At 38.1% G+C, this 27,657-nt stretch overlaps 1 protein-coding gene across 1 annotated transcript; it reads right to left on the minus strand.

The window, feature by feature from the left end:
• LOC139746333 (multiple inositol polyphosphate phosphatase 1-like) lies at positions 1 to 25,735 on the minus strand. The gene is made up of 11 exons (XM_071657476.1): positions 25,601 to 25,735; positions 24,000 to 24,198; positions 21,258 to 21,398; positions 18,654 to 18,829; positions 17,459 to 17,584; positions 8,559 to 8,712; positions 8,269 to 8,369; positions 5,226 to 5,335; positions 3,109 to 3,181; positions 1,931 to 2,064; positions 1 to 1,232 (listed from the first exon to the last, which is right to left on the minus strand). The coding sequence occupies exons 2-11, from the start codon at positions 24,175 to 24,177 to the stop codon at positions 1,064 to 1,066; spliced, it is 1,362 nt and encodes a 453-aa protein (XP_071513577.1). The 5' UTR covers positions 24,178 to 24,198; positions 25,601 to 25,735; the 3' UTR covers positions 1 to 1,063.
• Positions 25,736 to 27,657: the final 1,922 nt, after the last annotated feature.

The raw sequence follows: 27,657 nt of genomic DNA on the forward strand, positions 1-27,657 counted from the left end.
TTTTTACTGTCAATCACTATGTGCACTGTAGTGCAAAATACCACAGCCATCTTCTTGACTGATGAAGACAGGTGTAAATGGAGTAATTTGTGCTGAATTTGCAAAATAAACACAAGCCAGAGGCCTTTCAACAAACACATTTTACATGCTCAGTGCATTGTAGATGACAGTGCATAAAGGAATGATGTGCCTGGCATTCCATCTCACCATCTCTGATTTCCTAGTAATAAGGGCCTGATGCTTAGTCACAAGAAGGTGAACATGGAACGTATGGAAACATAGATAATGAATATTACCAGCCAATAGCAAATTTCATTTGCCTCTTAATGAATACATACAAAACATTCTATCTGTCTCCTAAAATCAATTAATGATAATCTAAGACATAACTGTGTTTGAAAGCTGTACCTGGAATTCTTTTTAGCATCTTAAACATATATACATACATAAATGCATCTGGATTTCGCCTAACTCGCTAAAACACAAAATTATTGCTGGGAATAGTCAAACTACTGCATATGATATGTCACTGAATAAATATCTTAAATTGGCTTTCTCAATTTCTGTACCATTTGATCATACAACAGGCATATACCAAAGTCTAATAAAGCCTAAACAGTTTCTTGCAAAGGCTGTATGTAGCACAGGTCTTATCAAGACAAGCACAATGAACATGTGTTTCTCAAAAAAATCATGTAGTCCAAATAACTTATGTTGCAATGAGATGAAACTCTGATTTTCTGTATTTTACACAATTTATTACCAAAGGAAAGCAAAAAGAACTGTTAGAACACTCTGACTTCAAGAAAGCTTATCACAACAAAAAATTCCCTTACTATTTTTCATTATGGGTGAAGCATCTATGCACTGACCAGTGCACTTGTGAGTTAAAAGTATGTAATCCATTGCAGTCATTGAACATATAATTGGTCTTTCTCTAATAGAGGACCTCTAATAAATCACTAAAAACATTTTCTACATCTAGCACAGCCTTCCCCAGATGCTGAGAACTACCAAAGTAACGTAACTGATAAACACACCTTTTTACTATGCTATACTCTCATCAAAGTTCGTCATGTATCATGCAGAGTTTACTGAGATCACATGTCTGGTAATTTTCATTTAGCCAAGAATTTAACTCCTCCCATTGGCATGTCACTCCTCGACAAATTCCCATTAGGGGTACAGGCTGCCCCTGAAAGAAGGTTCCCACTTTGTACTCTGAATCACACCTGTAGATAGAGAAAAAGATATTTTGATGAAAGTACACTTTTGCATTTTAATATGTGACATAAAAGTGCAAGACCTCAAGCAGGACCATCAGCAGCTCCATTTGATAAGTGTCTAACAAAAACTATATGTTAAATAACCCTACTGACTTTGAAGCCTCCCATCACCTGGCCCTGGACATGACATGAAAAAAATTATTGATGTCCCATCTCATATGTGACCTCAGCAACTGCACCATCTGCAAATGGTAATCAAGGCCAAAGAAGAGATGACAGATTACTAAAATGTAAGTGTGACATTGCCTTTGAAAATGTATTGGGGGGGATGGGGGGGTGTCAAGGTTTTATGCTGTCACTGTACCTCACTATACTTTACACTTAGGTAATTACATGAAACTAAAAGATTTTTCAAACAGCTTAAACTTTGGTATTCTCTTCCTCCTATCATCATTCCCTCTTCCTATAACCCTCGTTAGTCAGGTTAACATACAATTTCTGAGCCCTGATTAATTTCTAAATTCTTTTTCTTTCTTTTACTCCTTTGCAACATGTTGGAAAAAGTGGTCTTCTGTACTTGCTGCTAATAAAAAATAATCTTACAAAGGTGAAAAGATACAAAGAAAACAGTTCCTTCTTTTTGAGAAAACAACAATAACGTGTCTAAGAGGTAAAAAAGAGTTCCAGTTGATCAATTAACTTACCTGTACAGGACAAATGCAAGATTTGCACTAAAGGGTGAAACATAGCTTGTCCTCCATGATCTGTTCTTCATCTCTGCAAAGTTGTCATGCTTCAAGTGCTGTGAAGGTTGGAATAACCCAACATGACTCAGAACCTAAAAGAAGAAAATCTGATGATATCAATACAAAAACATCTAAAGGAAAAGGAATGTTTGGAGCATTTGTGGATTTACCTAAATCAAGATTTATTTGTGCTTAGTGCATTCAATTTTGGTGTTATAATTAGCATTATTATGATATACCACTACGTGTGCATAAATGTGACACCTTGATCTGCCTGAGTACAGGCATATCAAAAACAAAGGAAAAAAAAAAGGATGACATGTTGTGGAGTTGGAATCACAAAAAGAAGAAATATTCAATATGAAACTAATAAATTGCATATAAACATTTTGTAAAGAACATTTACGATAAGGTTTAAAGCATGAAAATGAGGTAGACTGTAAAAGAGAAGGACTAGAGCAAAGAAAGAACAGCTGAAAGCTTGGGGTACTTTAGATAAAGGTGCTGAAATTACTGAAAGCTTGGGGTACTTTAGATAAAGATGCTGAAATTAATCACTTTAATAATAACAAAAGGCATTTTGTCTTTGAGGATGAAAATGTGAATGGGGAGGTATTACTTGATGACTTAAACAAGGTAAAGAGTGAATACTCAAAAACTGCTTTCATGTAAAGCTTCATTCCCTTCAGCTTACTGGAAAGATGAAAATAGAGTAAGAAGAAAGACTACATGCACCCAATCCACCCTTTGTAAGTTGGAATGAAATTCAATACAGAATACACAAAAACATCCAGGAAATGTAATTGTTTCTTAGACCTATTCTTAACAACAATCTGTTTCCAAAACTATACTTAAATTAGAATAGGGTTTGATTCTGAGACTACCCAAGAAAATAAAAGTCAAAGTAACATTTTGAAGCCAATTTAAAAAGTGCTGAAAATAACATGGACATGTGGTATGCTCTTGTTCTATAGGAATTGTACTACTCATATTTTCATGTTATTACTGGAGGCCTTTTATCAATCTTTAGGTCCTGTTGGACATTGCTGAATGCTGTTACAGTGCATTAATTTGAAATCTTAAAGATGTCTCAAGGAACAAATACCATTGTAACATACAATAATACCATAACTTACCTTGATTATGGTCTTATCATGTGCAAAGTAAAATATCCCCTGTGGTCTGGCCTCCCCCAAGCTAACAGATGTTCTGTAAAAATATAATCTGTAAGTACCTGAAATATGATTAAATATAAATGTTTATTATCTTGGTAATATAACATGATTACATATATATATATAAAAACCCCAGGATTCCTTGTATAGGGCTGCTACTGCCTCAAGGTTGCACTTCATCATGTAGGACAAAAACAGTGTACTCCTTTGAAGTGAGAATTTCTTCGAGAAGACCGGACATGCAGGAGATATGAAGGCAGCCTTGAAGTTGTATGTGCCCCATAAATGCAGTACTGGGGTTGTAAGATATGAAAAAATGAGAGCATATCTCTTCATCTAGACAGTTAGAGCAAATGATTAAAGGGGATTCGGTTTGCACACCTACAGCTCTCAAGGCCATCAGTATGTGAATTTTCATATTCTCAAAACTGGCTATCAGTATGTAAATTTTCTTTTAGTCAAAACTGACTTGACAGGGCATTAATGCAAAGTGATCTTCAGTGTCAATCTTTGATGCCCCAAAGGCAAAATCTGCAGTACTTCAACAGCAGATAATATACCATGTCTGCAGATGATAGTATATAGTTTAGAGTTACAAGCAAAACACAGCTCAGATAAAACATCAACTGGGAAACTTTCTATTCATTCTGCAAATTCTTCATATTAAAATCGGTCTAACATTCTTAGGCCTTTCAAACCTAGCAAAGAATGAAAAACTTTCAACTTTATCAAAATATAAACCCTCATACAAGTATATACTTAAAGCAGCTGCCCTTCTGTTCTATATACAATTACAAATATAGAAGTTCTTCAAACATAAACAACAGTAATGCCTTCATCTACACTCTTAATTAAAGTGAGTTGATGCTAAAGGGGAAATGACACTGAGAAAAAATAATGGTAACTATCTATCACATTAACACAAAGGTTAGCCCTCATACTAGTAGAAGACTGACATAAGTTATGTATGGTTTACATAAAATATGTTAATGTAATTAGTTTTCCTTTAGCAGTATTGTAGCAATTTATTTGATTAAAGAAAGCAGTACATGTAATGTGTACATCGCAAAATTAAAACTGACCCTGACACTCTAGATCAGGGGTTTAGCAACCTTCATCTTTTTGTCTGCATGCAGCCAGAAAATTTATGTATGCAGCTGGAAAAGACATACTAAACATGTGATGAATGATTGGCAAGCTTGAAAAAATGACCAAGTTTGATTTGCTTAACTGCAGTTAAACAAAAAACAGAGATAGGGAATAAAGACTTGGGAGAAGGGTGAATGATCTAAAAATCTTATAATGGTATCATGATAAACATGCTTTGCTTTTTACTGGCCCTTGCTTATTATACCAAACTTAGTAATGAAAAATGACAATTTGTATTGCCTTTTTTAAACATCCCCATACTGTGCTAATTAGAATTTGTTCTTGAAATCTAAATGTTCAAAAAAGTTCTACATTTCTGATTACTCATATCATATCATAATAAAAAAAATGAAAAAATGTTTTTGCCATACGGTGCAAGATTACCATTTGTGGCAGTTGCAGCCCATCACTGATTACTTGGCGGTGGAGAGGCCAACTGCTTTGTAAAGGTGGCAAACCCCTTCTCTAAATCCATCAATGTATGTGAAAGATGATATGAGAGTCAATCAAAACTATAGTGGAAGGGCTGGGAAAACAACTGTATTTGCAATTTGTGTTTGTGTCAATAAAAGTTTGAGATACAAAGGGTATGATGTTTGGAGGTAGTTCTACATTAGCCACCCTCCCTTATACTGAAAATGAGAATAATGAAATGGATCCAGAAACATGAAATAATGGAGATATCCCTATCAAAAACTATTCAATACACAGCTTGTTAAAACATGTTAAAATGCCAATGAAAGAGAGGAAGCATCAGGATGATATCTTTCCTGAAAACTTTTCTTTACATTAATGCCACTGAGAATGATTAAAAACGTTTAACAATCATAACAAATAACATTTGATTTGAATTCATTTATCCATACACTTACATTCACTCTACATTAACATCAAGTTATGAATTATAAAAAACACAGTTATATTCTTACCTGAAGTAAGTATAGAGATCACCTAGGGTTCTGCAAGCTGTCTTTGAGTTGAGGGGATGACCATAACCATCCTCATAATAATATTTCAAGTCTTGGTGGTACTCCAGCACCTAATAATATACAATCATATATCCATATGGATGTAAAAACTATTCATACCTATATCTAAACATATGGGAGGGTATTGATTGAGAGGGTGAAGGCATGTACAGAGCATCAGATTGGGGAAGAGCAGTGTGGTTTCAGAAGTGGTAGAGGATGTGTGGATCAGGTGTTTGCTTTGAAGAATGTATGTGAGAAATACTTAGAAAAGCAAATGGATTTGTATGTAGCATTTATGGATCTGGAGAAGGCATATGATAGAGTTGATAGAGATGCTCTGTGGAAGGTATTAAGAATATATGGTGTGGGAGGAAAGTTGTTAGAAGCAGTGAAAAGTTTTTATCGTGGATGTAAGGCATGTGTACGTGTAGGAAGAGAGGAAAGTGATTGGTTCTCAGTGAATGTAGGTTTGCGGCAGGGGTGTGTGATGTCTCCATGGTTGTTTAATTTGTTTATGGATGGGGTTGTTAGGGAGGTAAATGCAAGAGTTTTGGAAAGAGGGGCAAGTATGAAGTCTGTTGGGGATGAGAGAGCTTGGGAAGTGAGTCAGTTGTTGTTCGCTGATGATACAGCGCTGGTGGCTGATTCATGTGAGAAACTGCAGAAGCTGGTGACTGAGTTTGGTAAAGTGTGTGGAAGAAGAAAGTTAAGAGTAAATGTGAATAAGAGCAAGGTTATTAGGTACAGTAGGGTTGAGGGTCAAGTCAATTGGGAGGTGAGTTTGAATGGAGAAAAACTGGAGGAAGTGAAGTGTTTTAGATATCTGGGAGTGGATCTGGCAGCGGATGGAACCATGGAAGCGGAAGTGGATCATAGGGTGGGGGAGGGGGCGAAAATTCTGGGGGCCTTGAAGAATGTGTGGAAGTCGAGAACATTATCTCGGAAAGCAAAAATGGGTATGTTTGAAGGAATAGTTGTTCCAACAATGTTGTATGGTTGCGAGGCGTGGGCTATGGATAGAGTTGTGCGCAGGAGGATGGATGTGCTGGAAATGAGATGTTTGAGGACAATGTGTGGTGTGAGGTGGTTTGATCGAGTGAGTAACGTAAGGGTAAGAGAGATGTGTGGAAATAAAAAGAGCGTGGTTGAGAGAGCAGAAGAGGGTGTTTTGAAGTGGTTTGGGCACATGGAGAGGATGAGTGAGGAAAGATTGACCAAGAGGATATATGTGTCGGAGGTGGAGGGAACGAGGAGAAGAGGGAGACCAAATTGGAGATGGAAAGATGGAGTGAAAAAGATTTTGTGTGATCGGGGCCTGAACATGCAGGAGGGTGAAAGGAGGGCAAGGAATAGAGTGAATTGGATCGATGTGGTATACCGGGGTTGACGTGCTGTCAGTGGATTGAATCAAGGCATGTGAAGCGTCTGGGGTAAACCATGGAAAGCTGTGCAGGTATGTATATTTGCGTGTGTGGACGTATGTATATACATGTGTATGGGGGTGGGTTGGGCCATTTCTTTCGTCTGTTTCCTTGCGCTACCTCGCAAACGCGGGAGACAGCGACAAAGTATAAAAAAAAAAAAAAAAAAAAAAAATCTAAACATTAAACAAATGCTTTAAAAGACATTCTTTTCAATTCTATTTGATTACTGATAAAAAAGTTGGAGGGTACAGCAGTTTCAGATGTTCTAGGGGAAAGACCTATGTTACTAACAGGATAAGAGCAAAAGATGGAATGACACCTCTGGTGTGGTATGAACTATGGGACTGTATCAAACAAGGTAAGGAACTGAGTCAAGTTACAGCAGTCCAGACCAAACTGCATGGATGTGAGTCTTGAAGACTAAATACAGACGAAAGGAAGAGCATGCACATTTTGAAAATTAAATGTCTGAGGACAATTTGAGGGTTGTTTTGGGCTCATTATGTAAATAATAAAAGTAAAACAGAGATATGGTAGTAAGCACAAACTGATGAGACAGCAGACCAGGTTGTGCTGAAATGATCCAGACACATTGAAAGGATGAGCAAAGAAAGACTGACTAAGAGGACCTTTATCAGAAGTGGAAGGAGAAAGGGAAGGGGTAGGCAAAGGAGATGGAAATATGGATGAAAAATAAAGAAAGGCTTTGGAGTACTTTAGGAGGCAGAAAGGCATGTATGGGATAAAATGAAATGCGTCAATGTGGTATAAGCACTTGACATATTGTCAAAGGGCTGAATCAGGTATATGAAGCAGTCAGAGAACCACAGAATAGTTTAAGAGGTTTGGCTGTGCATGGCAAGCTTGGTTTTGATGTATTGTTCACGATAAAAAGATTCATGCAAATGAGATTCATCTGTTCCTAAAGGTAACTTGCCAAAGTGGGAGAAGCACTGTGTATATGTATGTATATGTGCGTGTATGGGTGTCTATGTTTGTATGTATATATTTTTTTTCATACTATTCGCCATTTTCCGCATTTGCGAGGTAGCATTAAGAACAGAGGACTGGGCCTTAGAGGGAACATCCTCACCTGGCCCCCTTCCCTGTTCCTTCTTTTGGGAAAAAAAAAAAAAAATACATATATATATCCCTGAGGATAGGAAAGAAAGAACACTTCCCATGTACTTCCTGCATGATGCAGCTGCTGACTAAAAGATTCAGGAGCTGGGGGCTGAAAATCCTCCCTTCCTTGTATTCCAGTTCTTAAAAGCCGAAACTGAAGAAGGCTCCTAACAAGGACTGCTCATCTTCCTCAGAGGTTCAGGTTGGAATGCCTGAATGTCTGTGGATGTAACCTAGATAAGAAGGGAGGGATAGATATCATGTGAGGAGAGGAACCTGGATGTTCTAAGTAAACAAAGCTCAAGGGGTGGTGGGGATGAATGATTTGGAAATATCTTAGGGGTAAAAAAAGTCTGGAGTTTGTGTAAGGGAGAAAGTGTAAGAAGGGGTAGCACTTCTGCTGGGGAGGGGTTGTGGAAATGTTACATTATTACCAAAAAAGTCAAACTGACCTCAAAATCACTATGGGAGAAAGCCGAACACCAAGCACTTTTCCGACCTGGCCACCAAGCTGATTCGTAGCGGCATTCATCATAAATTGATTCAAGTTCTCCTACAAAACAGAAACAGAAAGTTAACTAAAATAGAGGTATCTCTTTGATGGCAAATAAGAAATGACAATGTAAAATGTGATCATCTGCCAGTGAACTATACCATTATATTTTTCTACTCTAACAGAGAATGATCTTCAATATCACCTGATGCAGATACGTACATCCAGTTATTGTACAATAAAACATACTTGGTGTAAGAGGATGCATGAATCCCAGTCTGGTACTAACAGCATGAGTCATATTCTGAAACTCCTCAGTCTGGACAAACAACCTTCGCTCCTTGTATGTTGTTTCATAATTCTTATATACTTCATGTAACCAGCGAGGGCACGATTTGTAAAACTGGAATTAAAAAAAAAAGAAAGAGGACAGAATACTAATACATTCCATTAAACAAACAAACAACTCACCATCCATCCACCTGCAGGCTCATACCAAAATCCATCTGCATTCCTATCAGTAACTTTTGAAATGTCTTCCTAATTAAGAATCAAGTATCATTTCCATATATCTTTAGAAACCCATACCATCATTATTGATTTCAAGTGTTTCTCTTGGTCCTTTCATCTATATTCTAATAATCTAAGTATATCTACTTCTGCTTGTCTTTCATGGAATCTTCAATAAAATTCACCTCTCCACAATCCTTCATACAAGCATCTTTGTTAAATATGATACATTCATTCGAGGCCACATTAATATCAAATTTATTTTTCACTAACTTTAACAAATCTTTTCTTATAGTGACTGGCATGGCATAAGCAAAACATGCCCCAAAGAAAGGCCATCTCTAATGAAAGAAAATTGTAAAATAAAAAAGAAAGTAAGAATTAATCAGGGCTCTGCAGGTGTTTGTAGACCTGCCTCTCATAGGAAAAAATGTTAAATGATGAGGGAAAATGGAAGAGAATTCCACAGATAAGCTATTAAAGGAGAGAAGGAGGTATCACAGCAACCAATCCCTAAGCGGCTGATCTCCACACAAAAACTGTGAGGAGTAGCCAAACACATTAAAATGAGCGTTGCAACAATGTGCCATATGGAAAGGTAAGGTTTAAAAGAGCTGATGTCAGCCAAATTATTCTGATAAATAGCTCTTGATTCCACTTGGAATGAAAGAGAGGTAGAGGATGAACATCCCAGTGTGTGAGCAGTCCTCCATAGATACGAAATAGCTGCTTCCAAGAAAAATAACTATCAGAATTCTTAAAACACTGTGAACTGGAGAACATAAAAACAAAAATGTTTTTTTTTGTTGAGAGGCAAGAACAAATTATTTTCTGAACTTTCCACGTTGTAAACTACTATCTTGCCAAAAGTATATATCACTTTTGCAAGTAATCTCATAATTATTGCTAAAATCTATCACAAATTAGAAACTGAGAAAAAAGGAAAGAATTTCAAATATCAACAACAGCTCTGCTAATTCCTATTCAGAATTAAACAGCCATTTTGCAAGGGTATGGTTACTCATACTGTTTGCTAATCATCAACAAAAGGTGAAGAATGAAAAACCAATTATCAAACAGGGAGAGTTCTATGAGCATCTACAAGAGCCTTTACTTGTGGGAGATTATTTTATTTCTAATCCCCCATAATATTTCCTCCCCGATCTTAACACCTCAGTACATATGAGGCTAGCAAATGCTCATCCATGTGAAAGTGCTGCATGATTAGCTTTCAGATGTGTATCTCAAAAAACAATTATCTGCTGCAAAATAAATTTCTTCATATTTCTTGTTCTCTAGGGGGGTAAATGCAAGAGTTTTGGAGAGAGGGACTAGTATACAGCCTGTTGGGGATGAAAAGGCCTGGGAAGTGAGTCAACTGTTCACCGATGATAAAACACTGGTGATTTATTCGAGTCAAAAACTGCAAAAGAGGGTATATATTTATATGTTGATACGTATATTTACTTGTAAAGGTATGAATGTATGTACATATGTGTGTATATTAATAGATGGGTCTTTCTTTATTTCCTGGCACTACCTCGGTGCAGGAAACTGTGATAAATGAATAAATAAATAATAAATAAATATTCTTGTTCTCTATTTAAATTCACTGTAACTTGAAGTATACAAATGTGATGTTAGAAACACTTTGAAATCAAATTAAAGAATGAAAACATGATAAAACTAAAATATTTTCCCATAAATGTTTAAATTACCCTTAACTGATATTGAATGAATTCTACAAACATCTGAATGCAAAAATCTGTGCGAAAAAAATCTCATATGCATATGGAAAATCCTGTGGTAAAGGACAACTCTTTCTAAAATGTATGAACTTTTTTTTTGGGTAATGTGAGTGTTGCAGACAGGAAAAATAATTCATTCACTGGTTTTGGTACAATATACATGACTGCGACAGCACAGATGCATGCACATGAAGTCCTTTTTTGTTAGTCCCTGGTAGTATCTCATAAGAACGGGACAGGATATTAGGTATAAAAAGGTATCTGAATGTCACAGTAAAAGGACTAATAACCATTCAGCAGCCTACTCAGACTCTATGGCATCACAGCTAGCTGATGCATTCTAACCCACCCAATCAGTCATTCACTGATTGCTGGCATCATGCTAAGGTTTATTACTGACTGGAATCGAGAATAGTTTTCAAAAGAAGGAAATGGAATGGAAGGGACACTAAACTGATGCATCTTAAGGCTCGTCCTTCATTAGAGGAATGGCTTCCATTCTTCAAAACCTCCCCTTTTCTCAAATACAGAAAAAGTCCAATAAACATACTGTATGAGAGCTTACCTTTAATGATGCTTTAGCAGACAAGTAGAAATACAGTACTATCCACTAAAGGCAGCAAATCAATGCCAGACCCAAGACAATGACAAAAACCCAGTTGGATTAATGTCTAACAAGGAGTCTGAAGATTTTGAAAGACCCTTCTTGATAATTTCATCCAATCAAAGATTCCTTGGAGATCAAGCTAGAGGAGAAACCACCTGTTTAACATCATGGGCTTCTAGTCGACAGTCAGGATGAAGCAAGTAATGCTGGCATCTTGGTCCAGCTGGTGTGCCTTACTGAAAAGGGAATCATGGGACTTAGATGAATGAGCAAATGTTCTTTGTAAAATTCAATGGACAAATCTCTCTATATCTATATCTCTGATGCCTATTCCCATTGGAACTTCCTCAAAGGGGTGGCCACGGCAACAGATTCTCCATAACTAAAGAACTCCAGTGCTGCTTCTTAGCCTTTATGCCTCACCCTTAATAGGACACTTGCAGAGGGTAAGTCTAGTGCAGTATTTGCAGAGCTCCTACCTCATTTTCCTAATGACTACCTTTAGTTGGCAGAAGTTAGTAGGCAGCCAACGATCAGGAAGATATATTACCAGTACTAACCACCTGGGTATCGGGAGGGTTTGTGACATCTGCTTAATGAGCCAGCCTTTCAGTGGATATCAAGTTGCAATGCTCTGACCTAGGTAGCTGTCTTTTCATTCTGCCTCATTAACATGTGGACTACTGACATTCTGTCCACAAACATACAATCTCTCCTTGTCATACATAACACTTGACAACACTGATCTCACGCAGCTCATTCTTCATAACTAGTTTTCCTGCAGTTAGCACTATGCGCTAGCCCTGCCTTTCAGCAAAATGGTAGGAGCAGTAGATAAAAGTAGTAGGTAGGAACATTTAGGCTGGAGCATTAGGTAGAAGTAGTTGGTAGGAGCATTAGATACAAGTAGTCTGTAGGAACATTAGGTAGGAGCCTCAGCAAACACTGCCTTAGAGTTACCCTCTGCCAGTGGTCTGTTAAGGGAGAGGTACTAAAGGCTAAGAAGCGGCACTGGAGTTCACTTGCTATGGTGACTCCATTGCCAAGGCCACCCCTCCAAGAGAGTTCAAACTGGAATAGGCATACGAGACATAGACAGATAAACTACCTCTATCTCATGCTCATATCTACTACTTCTACCCAATGGTTGTACCTAATAATCCTACCTAAATGTTCCCTCTTACTCTTTCTATTTACTGCTCCTACCATTTTGTTATAAGGCAGGGCTAGCTCATAGAGCTCACCGCAGGAAAATCTAGAGTTACGAAGAATGAGCAGCGTGAGTTGAGTGTTGCCAATTGTTACATAAGACAAAGAGAGATTGTATGTTTATGGAGAGAATGCCAGTATTCCACATGTCAGTGAGGCAGAAAGAAAAGACAGCTATCTGAGTCAAAGGAGTGCAACTTAACAACCACTTAAGTGCTAGCTCACTAAGCAGATGTCACTAACCCTCCTGATACCCAGGCAGGTAGTAATGGTAATATACCTCCCTGGTCATTGGTTGCTCACCAACCACTACCTACAAATGTCCTATATAAAATTCAGTGACATAAATCCATGAGGTGACCGAACATGAAGGCAAATATTCCAAGTGGAAAAAATCCAAGTGATGAGTTAAAGAGAATAATTCGTAAATTTCACACTCTCATTTACTGTCAGGAACTTAGATTCTGGATAACTCTTTACCCAGAATGAGTGATTTCCTGAGTTAAAAAGATTTTCAAGATTAGCAACAGTATGAAATGCTGTTAAACTTTCTTCCTCAACCTTGGGTTACACGGAATGGGTTAATGAAAGGAAGACACAGTAATCACAAACTATCAACAGAACTGAGACAGGGAAGCCACATGTTCCTTAAAAAAAGGTATCTGAATGGTCGAATCCAAACAGGATCTGGTATTTATACATCAACTGCCTCGAAAAAAGACTTCAATGAGGCATTTATAGCATTTACATAAGTCACAGGGTTACTGGTCATATCTCACGTTGGAGGGCCACTGAGAAAACAATTAATATACAGCATCACAGCAAATGATTCTCAGAATCTTTCAGAGAGGGCCTAAATATTTTCAAAGCAACTGAAATTCTCTCTGAATGGAAAGGCAAACTTCATATCATAAAGGAGGCTGTAAAAGAAACATTCTCCTCAATTACTTCTGCAAATCTGTTTGAGATGAAAAATAAATGTGAAGATTCTAAAAACCAAAATCTTATGCACGATCCCTCTATGATGAGCATTCTGTAAAGGGACTTGAAAGAAGCTTAAGAGAAGACTAGTACAGCGGCAGCAGCCACTTACATCAGGGTTAGTATCCCTTTGGGGCTGCTAAAATTAGCAAATCCTAAGAACTAATTACTATAAGAAAAAATTCCTGGGAAAGGGAAAAGAGAAAGTCTTGGGTCAAATACAGCAAACCAAAGCCACAGCACTGATCCTTACCACCTCCATCATGGCAATAAAATGTTATCCACTAATGTAAAAATAACTATCAACAGGTTATTTCTTAATGAAAGAATCCTCTTGAAGGAAGCTGCACCTAGTGTCATCTTAGAAGGACAGCCGTCCAGCCAACGAAGACTCCTTACAAAAGAAAAGGCTATGAAACCAATTCTTCAAGGCTGCTAGGAAGAAAATCTAAACAATTTTTACAAGGGGAAGAGGATGGTTTGATACATGGTTTAACAACCAAAGTACATCCAAAACTGTATCCCCAGTCCCATCTTCAGTTCCTTTCAGAACACAAATGCTAAGGAAACATCAATTCTTTTCTTTCACTGAGCTAAAAATCAGCATATATCCAGATTCCTGCTCCAAAAAAATCCTCTGACGAGCTAAACCCAACACAATCCAATTACCTAAACAAAGAAAAGAAACACTGGAGCTCTCCAGGATCTCTGCATAATGTTAGAAAACAGCCTGTTTGGTGAGTATTCATTTATACTGTATTTGTAATGAATTATACTACTTACTTTTCATTTATCTATGGAGTTGTGGTGTTGGTGCATTACATCTGACAGCTAGAGAATGGTGTGCAAATGTGGCCTTTCTTTATCTGTTCTGGCACTACTTCGCAAATGCCAGAAACAGTGATCATGTATGATATGTCATTTAGCGAGAAAACATGGGGTCTCAGACAGGGTCTAGAACATATTTCCCTCCATCCTAAGTTAAATGTGGTTCATTTTCAATGACTTCACAATGAATGCCATTTTCCAGAATCACATAACTTGTTTAAAGGAGGAAAGAACTGTTGTAAAAAACATGCTACCATGAGCTAGGAAGGTTATAGCACTTTCTATAGAGACTGTCAGAGTATAAAGCATATTCCATTTTCTTTTCTCTCTCTGGTACCACAGGACTAACAGCAAGTGGCAAAGGAAGGTATTACAAGAACCTCAAGGACTAGTTTATGCCTTCTATCTATCAAGCAAAATTTTGGCTAGCTTACATAGGTACAAAGATGTTCTTGCTTTATCAACATAGCAGGATGAGATAAAGAACCATTCTCTCTTTCCAAAAGTCAGCCATATGAGCCATCATCAAACCAGCAGCAAGTTTTCTGATACCTGATCATCATCATCTAAGTTCACAGAAAACTAGAAACAAACTAACTCTACTAGGTACTGTTCTGACCTACTAGTTAGCAAGGACACTGAAGGTCAATGGTGCTGAAGAAAACTACAACTTTGGCATCCTGCAGGATGTAAATGACAACTGTATCCTCAGCCTGTTGTAAGACAGCTAGGGTGCAGAAACTCCAGACTTTATATTTAAAACTTGAGGTTTCCAAAGATTCCCTTTCTGAAATTAGCTAGAAGGTATCTCACCCCTTTGCCAATTAAGTTTTTTATATAAAACCATCCAAGATTTTGGATAAGGAACAATGCATCAAAGGGGACCAGGTGAAAAAATACAGAAAATGGTTGCTGCCATATCATAATCACCTAACATTAATGTACGTTAACAGTTGGTAGGAAGCCAGTAACCAGGGAGGTATATTACTAGTACAGGTGCACCACCAATCTTCCAGCACTCTTTGTTTTAGTCTAAAGCCTTACCGGATTAACCATTTTGCCGAAACAACTGTGGTCATGTAATAATAATTCATCAACACACCTCTAACCCATTAATCATACATCTCCCATGTGTCTAAAGTATACCATGGACAGCTAGAAATTCAAATTGAACAAACATTAAAGGTTTGAGCATCCTAAGATGGTAAGTCTGTCCTTAGATTGTTTGAATCCCGTGGAGGTCTTCTTCGTCTTCTATTGTTAGTGTTTTCCTAGGTGTGCATCGCCAGAATAATGCAGTTTTGTCTGCATTATACACCTGTTCAGGACTGAGGTGCTTGTCAGCTATGAGTTTTGCAAATTCATCCACAGACTTGGCAGCTCCTTCGTGGTTTGCAGACCACTTTTCTCTGCACACTGTATTCATGGAAATTCCATGAGGCTTCTTGAATCTTTAAAGCCATTTTTCACTACAGTCATGCTCATATTGTAATTTAAGTTCTTTATGGAACAACTTAGCTTGGTCCATTATCATGCTACCTGACAAGTCCACTCCATCACTCCAATGCCATCGAAACCATTCCATCATCACTCAATCGTGTTAAGTACTCTTACCATCTTTCATAGTTGTCCTATTTGTCATTTACGTCTTGGAATCGATGTCTGCACAGAATTTCAATATTTTTTTCCTGTACTTCTTTATATCATAAACAGTTGATGAACCAGTACTATAGGATGTCACACAGCTTACACACCTAAACACCACGGTCCATTTTTTCAACAGTTCTCTTTATCTTGGATCGATATGGACTGGTGTTTATGTTTGACACCACAACTGACACTCTCATATGTCTTAGAAGCCATAGCTAGGGTTAAATCTAAGCAAAATAAACTAAGAATCTCACAGAATTGCATTATCACCACCAACAAGTGCAGTGTAAAGAATGTAAATAAGCACGCCCTACACACAATGCCATATGTGGCTGCCCAGTAAACTAGTCTGGTGGCCCCGGTAATTTTAAGTTCCCTCATGTAATTTTGACCAGACTAAAGGAGATGCCAAACCATTAGTTGCCAGAAATTCGGTGGTGTACCTGTACTACCCACCTAGGTATTAGAAGGGTTAGTGATGGCTACGTAGTGAGCCAGCACTTTAGTGGTTACCAAACTGCACTCCTCTGACCCAGATAGCTGTCTTTTCTTTCTGCCTCACCCACACGTACACTACTGACATTCTGTCTAAAAAATACAATCTCTCCTTGTCATATATAAAACTTGACAACACTTAACTCACAGAGGTCATTCTTTGTAACTCTAGATTTTCTTGTGGTGAGTGCCTTTTGGCAAAATGGTAGGAGCAATAGATAGAAGTAGTAGGTAGGAACATTTAAGTAGGAGCTTTAGGAAGAAATATTAGGTAGAAGTAGTTGGTAAATACATTGAGCAGGAACATTTGGCTGAAGTAGTCAATTGGAACATTACGTAGGAGCCTCTTAAAACACTGTGCTAGACTTGCCCTCTGCCACTGGCCTGTTAAGGGTGAGGCACTACAGGCAAAGAAGCTGCACTGGAGTTCACTATTTATGGACATTCTACTGCCATGGCCAAACCTATGAGGGAGTTCCAGAAGGGAACATGCATCAGAGATACAGACAGATACATAAACATCAGCAGCACTGCAAACCATAGAATTCAAACGTTAGAATTCATAAGACACAAAATATTACTCAGGATTCATGTCTGCAGGCCCCTAACCCCCAAAAGAAGGGATATTTATATGACATAGATGAGAAGAGGTGTAAAGGTACTGATCTGACATAGTGAAGGCCAAGATTTTTGGTAAAGGATGCCACTGACCATCAATCTGATTGTGGGCTATCAGACCACTGAAAAAATATGTAGAAACATGCCTCATATCAGTAGCTGTGATGTCATGGAGTCCTGGGTGGACTGGTGAATGGTTATAAAATATTGTGCTTTATGTTGGTCGATGTTGGGGAAGTCTCATGAACTCCCTCAATTCACTAAAACAATCATTGGAAAATAACTCCTTGAAAACAAAGACTTTCTCATATGCTCCTAAGCTTTGTCCATATTTGAGAAAAAATTAAACTGCATATAATGACACTATGCACAGTAGCCATCAATAAAACTTAACTGCCTACAATGAAGATTCTTCATCTCTATGCGAATTATTACAGAGAATATTTCTTTAAAAATTTCCAACATCATTTACTTTCACATTCTGATTATATAGTGATACTAACCCTCAAGATAAAATTTGGGCTATATGGCTCTGGAAGTTCAATGTTTCCGACTGCATCCTCCCCAAACATGCCCCTAAGGAAGTGATATGCACTCTGGCCAGTACGATTCTTCACTGTGAAATCCACCTGCAAAAGAAGATAACTAGAGTCAGTTATGAACTCTTGAGACATATTTTTCCGCCATTATTCAAGATCACTTAACATTAATGTCCTTATGAAACCTTGGTGGATTCTTGAATACATGGGACATTAGGAAGCTTTCAAAAGAATTCAAGTAAATCTGTGCCTGTACACAACAAAAATATGCTCAAAGTCGTCCTGTCAGATGACTTTGTGTACTGTTCAGCTGACTGTTCTCATTACTGGCTAGAAATGACATTAACGTGGAGCTGATAGGAGTGAGAAGAGGTAAGGAAACATTGCAGGAAAAACTAGGCACCTGGGTATAAAAGAATGATTTTTTTTTTCTCATCAAGCATGAGTGATTCTCCAGTTTATCTCTATGTAAATCTGGGTCAAAACCTTTAATCATTCAGTATTTCTGGTTGGGAGGTACTGGCCTTCCTCATGCTTCTCTAACCACTACTTGTGCATTTTCCCTCTTATCTCTTAGTTACTCATTCATCTTCTCTCGGAGGTAATTTTCACACTTCCAATCCTTCACTTTACTTGTTAATCTACATCTTTTATATACATTTCCAGGCTCAGGCTTCTGAAAAAAATAAAATGAGGCTAACCTACATATACACTATCTGAGGATTCAGAAAGCGCCCACCCAACTCTTACAGACCATACATCAAACACACTACCTATCACATTCCTACATGTCATCATTCCTTGATTCCATACATGATGGGGTGAATCAGTTACATTCAGCCTTCAAAAATCATGCACACACTTTCTCAAACAATTCCCAATGTACTGAAGTGAAAAATGGACTATCATGTACCTTCTCCCAAGACATATCAATCATGCTCCTGTTTACCCTGTAGTTTCTATATCTATACCAAGGTTATCTATGGATAACCTCATGTTAAAAATATGTATTTGCAATACTCATACCTCCTGATGCAATTATACATTTTCTTTCACCTTTGTCATTTTCTAGATTGAATGGAAACTGAACATAGTAGAACTAAAAGAAAAAATATAGAGAAAGAATGCAATAACTATGAATAAGCTCTCATTTTTCTACCTTGAAATTGACAGGATCATATGTAACATTGAAGAGATGAGGGAACATATCTCGCCAGTACTCTCCAATGGAAGAAAGCTCATCATATGCTGTCTCCTGCAACTGCTCCCTATCCCGGATCTCATAAGGAGGAAACCAACTGCTGAGCTGGTCTAACACTTCTTTCTTTAAACAACCTGTTGATTATATAAATATCAGAAACTTAATTAAGATTTATGAATACTTACATACACAGACATCTAACAGTATACAAACACATACACAACACACATGAACCTCTTAGAGTGCAAGTTCTGTCTGACAAAAGAGAGGACTTGGTGGAAAGCTTGAAGTCTGGACTACTAAAAAGCATCTGACTCTATATCACAAGGCAGGCTGATTAAAAAGCTGGATCACAGGCAGAAATGAAGGAGAAACTCCTTCAGTGGATAGAAAATTATCTCAGTGGATGGAAACAAAGGACACATGTCAGAGGAGTCCTTCTCTGAATGGGTCCAGGAAACCAGCAGAACGCCACACGGTTCTATTCTGGAACCACTGCAATTCTTGATTTATTGAATACAATACTGAAAAAACTCACAATTAATGTACACAGCTGAAAGCACACTGGGCTTGATGAATGTTGAGAATGCTACATTGACAGGGTCATCAATTTCTCTCTCTTCTGATGCGGCTCAAAATTAGTGAGTAGAAGCAATTATGACTGTGTGGCTGACCGGAATCTGTGGCTTACTGCCACTGCGCAGCATCACGAGCAAGTATCATACCATATATTGCTAGCCCAGGGAAAGATCAAATTCAAAATTCGATGTACTGTTTCAACTGAATGCACATCACTATTGCACCTTCGTAAAGTCGAAAAATTGCAAATCAAACCATCGCTACCCCCTGCTTCAGTGAGGCAACACAAAGAAAACAGACAAAAATGGCCACATTCGCTCACACTCAGTCTCTAGCTGTCATGTGAAATGCACCGAAACCACAGCTCCCTATCCACATCTAGGCCCCACAGACCTTTCAATGGTTTACCCCAGATGTTTCACATGCCCTGGTTCAGTCCACTGACAGCACAATGAGCCCAGTATACCATATCGTTACAATTCACTCTATTCCTTGCCCGCCTTTCACCCTCCTGCATGTTCAGGCCCCGATCACAAAATCTTTTTCACTCCATCTTTCCACCTTCAATTTGGTCTCCCACTTCTCCTCGTTCCCTCCACCTCTGACACATATATCCTCTTGGTCAATCTTTCCTCACTCATTCTCTCCATGTGCCCAAACCATTTCAAAACACCCTCTCTGCTCTCTCAACCATGCTCTTTTTATTTCCACACATCTCTCTTACCCTTACATTACTTACTTGATCAAACCACCTCACACCACATATTGTCCTCAAACATCTCATTTCCAGCACATCCACCCTACTGCGCACAACTCTATCCATAGCCCACGCCTCGCAACCATACAACATCGTTGGAACCACCATTCCTTCAAACATACCCATTTTTGCTTTCCAAGATAATGTTCTCGACTTCCACACATTCTTCAAGGCTCCCAGGATTTTCGCACCCTTCCCCACCCTAAGATTCACTTCCGCTTCCATGATTCCATCCGCTGCCAGATCCACTTCCAGATATCTAAAACACTTTACTTCCTCCAGTTTTTCTCCATTCAAACTTACCTCCCAACTGACTTGACCCTCAACCCTACTGTACCTAATAACCTTGCTCTTATTCACATTTACTCTTAACTTTCTTCTTTCACACACTTTACCAAACTCAGTCACCAGCTTCTGCAGTTTCTCACATGAATCAGCCACCAGAGCTGTATCATCAGCGAACAACAACTGACTCACTTCCCAAGCTCTCTCATCCCCAACAGACTGCATACTTGCCCCTCTTTCCAAAGCTCTTGCATTCACCTCCCTAACAACCCCATCCATAAACATTAAACAACCATGGAGACATCACACACCCCTGGCACAAACCTACATTCACTGAGAACCAATCACTTTCCTCTCTTCCTACACGTACACATGCCTTACATCCTCGATAAAAACTTTTCACTGCTTCTAACAACTTGCCTCCCACACCATATATTCTTATATATATATATATATATATATATATATATATATATATATATATATATATATATGTGTGTGTGTGTGTGTGTGTGTGTGTATGAGTGAATAGGTTGTTTGTTTTCTGGTGCTTCCTCACTGATGTAAGAAATGGTGATCAAGTATAATAAATTACATAAATAAATATATCCTAAAACAATGACCACAGCACACATACATTACACTATCCTCTAACTAAACCAAATATTAAAGAGAGAGAAAAAAGGATATCACTCCATTAGATGGAAAAAGCCAATTGGGCAGAGAGTAGAACATGTCTTGACAGCACATGTGAGCTGCTGCAACCATGGTCGAGTGATTAGCTAAGGGTGAGAAGGGACAATGCTTCCTCATTAGAGCTACTGAAGGATGGAATGTACATACACTGATTTTCTTAAAGATATCCAATACAACAGAATGTCTCATACTTGCAGTTACAGACTGCCGAGGTGAGAAAACATGAATAATGTCTATGTACGTACCTCTGCCCTGCCGATGATTTGCTTCTATTTGTTGGCTCATGCTTGGTAATACGCCCATTAATCTGCCCATATCATTCCGTGTTGGGAAGCGCGTACCATGACGATTTAGGAGCCACATCTGCTGTGCTGAGCAACCCCCAACTGACAGTAAAGTAATTAATCTTAAGATTAGTAAAAGAAATAAGAAGTTGAATGTGTGTGTCTTACATGATTATATATATGCAGAAAAAATAAGTGCTGAACTGCAAAGGCACCTTTCATGACACCCATCATAAATTATAAAGGATCAAAACAATTGCCTTGCAAATGGACTGACATATCGAATGTTTTCATATTAGAAATGTACACGGGATCACAACCTTAAATACAAATCTTGCTTAATATTCAGTTCACAAAGTGAGTTTTGAGAATGAAAAACTCTTTGTCTCTGACGCAGTGTCCCATTAGCTGTGAGACAGTCTCCACCGTCTTACGTGTGTTAAAAGCCTATAACTCCCAACCCTCTGATACTCAACCTTCATTAACCATCCATTTAGAACTTATGGTGCTAGCTCATCCTAGGTATGTTACATTCCAATCAGCAGTCACCAACTGGCAATAAGATCATCCTTCCAGCCATCACACGGCACCAGGTTGACCACCTCTTGGTTCTTTAGAAGGTCTTGTGACTCCTGTCAGTTAAGAGAGAGGTTTTCCAAAAGAGAAAGGAAGGTAGGGTGGGAAACAGCAATTGGAAAATTTGCTTGTAAGCCATTGCCCCATTGAGAAATTGTTTTACACTCTTCAAAGCTCACTTTTCTTTACAGAGCCAGTTTGTTCGATGTTCCATGAAAGCACAACAACATGGAGGCAGAGGGTCAGAATGAAACCTCTCAATCAAGAGAAAAGTTGACCACAAATATACTTTAAGGTTATCATGGAGTATCAGGGATCCTGCACTTTCCAGGTGAGCCAAATGTCTGCAAGACTGATCCTCAGCATCTAGACCAGTCTTAAAGGATGTCAAAGACCTCTGAAAACTCCACCAAGAAAAGCTTACTCATACAGGTTTGCATAAAGTAACCTTAGACATCATGCCAATTATGAATAACATAAAGGCCAGGTTGAACTAACAAAACCTTCTTGTAACCCAAAAATGCTTTCTTAAAGAGTGGTTTGAAAATGCCTGGGAGAACCAAAACCTTGAGACATAGGCAAGTAAAAGGACAAAAGCTTAAAGGCAAAGAGAATCACCTATGGATTTTCCTCCAAATAAGAGAACCAACTAGATGCCTCTCTCCCTAAAACCACTTCTGTTAGAAATGGACATTAACCATGATAGTGCACATAGCTAAAAGATTCCTGAGCCTCAATTTAAATTCTTTTCTAACAGACAAAATCAGAAATACAAAATACAAATCCTCCCCTCTCATTTTTTAATTTTCCAGAAGAGGAACAGAGAAGGGGCCAAGTGAGGATATTCCCTCAAAGGCTCAGTCCTCTGTTCTTAACACTACCTCGCTAATGCAGAAAATGGAGAATATGAAAAAAAACCCATATATATATATATATATATATATATATATATATATATATATCTTTTCTTTTCTTTCGTACTATTCGCCATTTCCCGCGATAGCGAGGTAGCAATAAGAACAGAGAACTGGGCCTTTGAGGGAATATCCTCACCTGGCCCCATTCTCTGTTCCTTCTTTTGGAAAATTGAAAAAAAAACGAGAGGGGAGGATTTCCAGCCACCCGCTCTCTCCCCTTTTAGTCGCCTTCTACGACACGCAGGGAATACGTGAGAAGTATTCTTTCTCCCCTATCCCCAGGGATATATATATATATATATATATATATATATATATATATATATATATATATATATATATATATCTTTCTTTTCTTTCATATCATTCACCATTTCCTGCATAAGCGAGGTAGCGTTAAGAACAGAGGATTGGACCTTTGAGGGAGCATCCTCACCTGGCCCCCTTCTCTGTTCCTTCTTTTGGAAAATTAAAAAAAGAAAAAAAAAGAGAGGGAAGGATTTCCAGCCCCCCACTCCCTTCCCTTTTAGTCGCCTTCTACAACATGCAGGGAATACGTGGGAAGTATTCTTTCTCCCTTATCCCCATATACTATATATATATATATATATATATATATATATATATATATATATATATATATATATATATATATATCCCTGGGGATAGGGGAGAAAGAATACTTCCCACGTATTCCCTGCGTGTCGTAGAAGGCGACTAAAAGGGAAGGGAGCGGGGGGCTGGAAATCCTTCCCTCTCGTTTTTGGTTTTCCTAATGAGGGAACGGAGGAGGGGGCCAAGTGGGGATATTCCCTCGGAGGCTCAGTCCTCTGTTCTTAACGCTACCTTGCTGATGTGGGAAATGGCGAATAGCATGAAAAAAAAAAAAAAAAAAAAATATATATATATATATATATATATATATATATATATATATATATATATATATATATATTTTTTTTTTTCATACTATTCGCCATTTCCCGCATTAGCGAGGTAGCGTTAAGAACAGAGGACTGGGCCTTTGAGGGTATATCCCCACCTGGCTCCCTTCTCTGTTCCTTCTTTTGGAAAAAAAAAGAGAGGGGAGGATTTCCAGCCCCCCGCTCCCTCCCCTTTTAGTCGCCTTCTATGACACGCAGGGAATACGTGGGAAGTATTCTTTCTCCCCTATCCCCAGGGAGAATATATATATACAGTAAATACATACCTTCCTCACTGAATTTTTTCCAATGACTTTTATCCTTTTCAGCATTAAAATATCCTGTCTTGGTGGAAAGAAGGTGGACAGGTGTTTCTTCCTCAATGCTATCACATATGCTTGCTCCTGAGCAGCAACAGATGAGAGAGATCAGTGCAGCACCTATTGCAGCTATCTGGGTCATCATGTACAACTAATGTTCATCCACCTGTGAACAGACACAAAAAGGAGGACTGGATAAAGAAAAAATCATATGGTGCAAATTACTAACAGGAAATATTTAATCTCAATGGATTTTATAAAAAAATCAGTTACAAGTGCCATTCTACACACTGCTCTTATCACAGCTGTAATTGCTGTCAAATCACTGGTACATCTTGTAGATTTTTTTTGCATACAGTCTGCTGACATTCAAACATACGGATAAGAAAATATTCAGCAAGTTGTTCTCATCCTGTATTAGGCCAAAACTAGAATATGCTTCTCATGTTTGATCACTGAACTTTGGAAGCAAAAAGACCTTTTAAAGAAGGTCCAGAGGAGGACAACAAAAGATGGTACCACAAGTGAGGTGAGTTACAAGGAAAGATTAGAAGACATAAACTTCTTACCTTGGAAGAGGGAAGACTGGGGTCTCCTAAACAATGAAATCCACAAAAATCCAGGAGGATTGCAGTACGATCAAAGAAATACACCTGCAATACTGCAGGACACCCAGTCAACTAATGAAGTTTGTGTTTATATTTTGTGCAAGGACATTGGAAAATGACATCAGGATGCCATAAATGTCCCTTGTTTTTGTATTTTATTTGCAAGATTTCCATCATTTTAAGTGTCTAATATCAATTCTGAGTAATTTCACCTACAATTTCCATCTAAATCACAGCCCAGCCCAATTTATGAAACCTTATAATTGATGGAGTTATAAGTACAATACCTAAAATCCAACGCGCTTGTACCACCTCTACACAATGAAATGATGCATTCCAAAAAATCTTGTTAATCTTTATCATCTAGAAAGGTGGTGTATGTAAACTCGAAATTTACATAAACAACGAGAGTACATGAATTCATGCAGATATACTCCATCAAAATTATCTAATGATGACTAAAAACTAATATCAAAGAACTGAGCACACTCACTCACAACAATAGATCAAAAATCAGTTAAAATCTATCAAAAGCACCTAACACAGTTAACATTAGTACTTCATTTTAATTTTCAGCAACTCCTTAATCAAAGCTGTATTTTACCAACCCTACAACAATCGTCTTGTGAATTTCAGTGGATTTTGGAGTTTTGGGAGACCGTGAGTTTAAGTGGTGATCTAATGGCAATCAGTTTCATAACTGTCTCCTTATCTCAACAGTGAACAATTGTAAAAATAGAGAGGAAAGAACAACCGAAGGCCCGTGATATGACATGAATCGTAGGAGATAACATAGTGAAGGATGACATTGTGAATGCAGACAGTAGAGAAGTGTGAAAAGCCATACTGGAGCGGAGTGCGTTCATGGGATGCAGCCCCACGAGTGAGCACCTGCCAAGCTGTACACAACATATAACAACACACCAGTTCTTGCCGCTTCGAAAATGACCGAAAACTCACCTCAGACGTGAGAACACTCCTACAAGCATATCACTCTTCATAAACTTATTGATCCAGAAGAGTTCTGACCCCACGACAAGGTTGTCAAGTGTCAGAGTAACTCAGTCTTTACTTCCTTACTCACCACTGAACACTGACTACCTGATAAACATTTTCCTGTCAAACACATCGAGCAAGCATTGTAGATAGCGCTCAACACAGCCAGCTGCCACTTTAGTTGACGCTCAACATTGCCAGCAAACGCTCAGAAGAATCATTCTCATGGACCTCTCCTAGGTGTATCTGTTAAGGGCGATGACCGTAATGCATTAACGGCCCGGCCCGAATGAGTGCAAAGGTTCGAATCCTGGCCGATAACTTGAGTAAATGCCCTCATACAAAGATAACACCAATAGCACAAATGAATTCCTGCACATGACATTAAAACAATAAAAATAGATGTCAATTTACTCTCAAAACTAAATAAAACCGTTTTCACATTATATAAGATTCCAAAAGTTCACAAATTGTTCACATTTAGGGTGTTCAGCATTAAGAGAATGGCAAGGAAATGTCTTCATTTATGTCACAACACAACGCCAACCTACCAACCTCAACCAGTTAACTTCCAGCTAACTGGGGGGGGGGGGGGGGGGGGGGGGAAATTTGGTTCTGAATAAATATGCAGGTATATGACCTCGCACAAAGCGTGAGGGAATTAGAAAAAAAAAAATAAGACGCCATAAAAGTCACTTCTGTTCGTTTACTGTTGGCTAGATTTGAACAAAAGCGTTACTAATGCATTACTTACACTCCCAGCTATTCATTTTGAATCTTTGTACCACACTATTTCTCTCTGCTTTAAACCCCTGCCCACTATAATACCACACCCTATATATACTACCCACGGTGTAAGGATCTCATTGGTACCAAAATCGTTATTTTCTATCATTTTCTTTTTTAATGTTCGTCTTCTACAATTTTACATTTGTTTTGTCGAACTAACATTATCATATCTATCCTTTTATCAGACTTTGACCAAAATTGACTAAACTAACATGTAGAAAACTAAAAACCACCAAGTCTTCTGTACCACATCATTATTGCTTTGAGCTTTTCATCATTATTTTGGTGTTAGTAATTTGCCGTTCCTCTTAACCAAAGCCTGGATATTCCTCTTAACCAAATCCTGGATATGTGCTTGGGAAATGAATTATGGATTTAAAAGAAACGAACATCCATGGATTTCTTATACTTCCACGATGTCAGACAGGGAGAGCATAATATTAGGTATTTCGAGATCTGAGAATATGTTTGGTTAATGTATATTAAACACTTAGAAAACAGAAATCCCTATGTAAGCCTCTCCTGACTTTACCTTTGGGTTCATATTTATCTTAATTATCAATACTATGGTAAGTTTGCCACCTCTGAATTTGAACCCGAGTCTATTTAAGTTGTACAGGTGCTGTAATTATACATAAAGGGTCATAATACCTCCAGGGTGGAGTACTACTCATGTACTAAGGGTGGCCTTTCCTTCTGTTTGTTATTTACAGGGAAATCAAAATCGTTTTGTCCATTATCAAAGAGTTCTCAAGGTGAGTCCCTGCCACCAATACTTTTTCTTCTTTCATCTTCCTATTCATCATTCTACCCTTAGACCTTGTAAAGCAGAGCCATTGAAATGTAGAGGTGTCCCCAATATGCAAGTTTATCAAAAAAAATTAAAAAATTTATATTCAAAAGGAAATATCAAGGTAGGTAGGAAAAAATCTGACAAATCATCCATATTTGATGGACAAAAATTTGAATTTGGCTTTTCATGCTTCTTGATATTTGTTCTCATGAATTTCTGTCTTTGTACCACCAACAGTGAATTACTAATATACAAAGAACCTTTCCCACTGGTAATAGTTCAACATACACTGGATCATTATCACCATAATCAGGGTTCTAAAGACAACAGTAATTGGCATAAGGAATGTTGAGCACACATTTCCAGGTGCTAATTGTGGTTATTTGTTACATAAGGGAAAATGGATTAAAAAAAGCACACCTACCATTTTAAATGATCG

Source organism: Panulirus ornatus, chromosome 64 (assembly GCF_036320965.1).
Source record: "Panulirus ornatus isolate Po-2019 chromosome 64, ASM3632096v1, whole genome shotgun sequence".
Classification (NCBI taxonomy): domain Eukaryota; kingdom Metazoa; phylum Arthropoda; class Malacostraca; order Decapoda; family Palinuridae; genus Panulirus; species Panulirus ornatus.

Coding starts and splice junctions, on each gene's coding strand:
- LOC139746333 (XM_071657476.1), bottom strand. CDS start 24,177: ATGATGACCCAGATAGCTGCAATAGGTGCTGCACTGATCTCTCTCATC. Junction 18,830..21,257: donor AAATCATCGGCAGGGCAGAG/GTACGTACATAG, acceptor TATAATCAACAG/GTTGTTTAAAGAAAGAAGTG. Junction 3,182..5,225: donor GATCTCTATACTTACTTCAG/GTAAGAATATAA, acceptor ATATTTTTACAG/AACATCTGTTAGCTTGGGGG.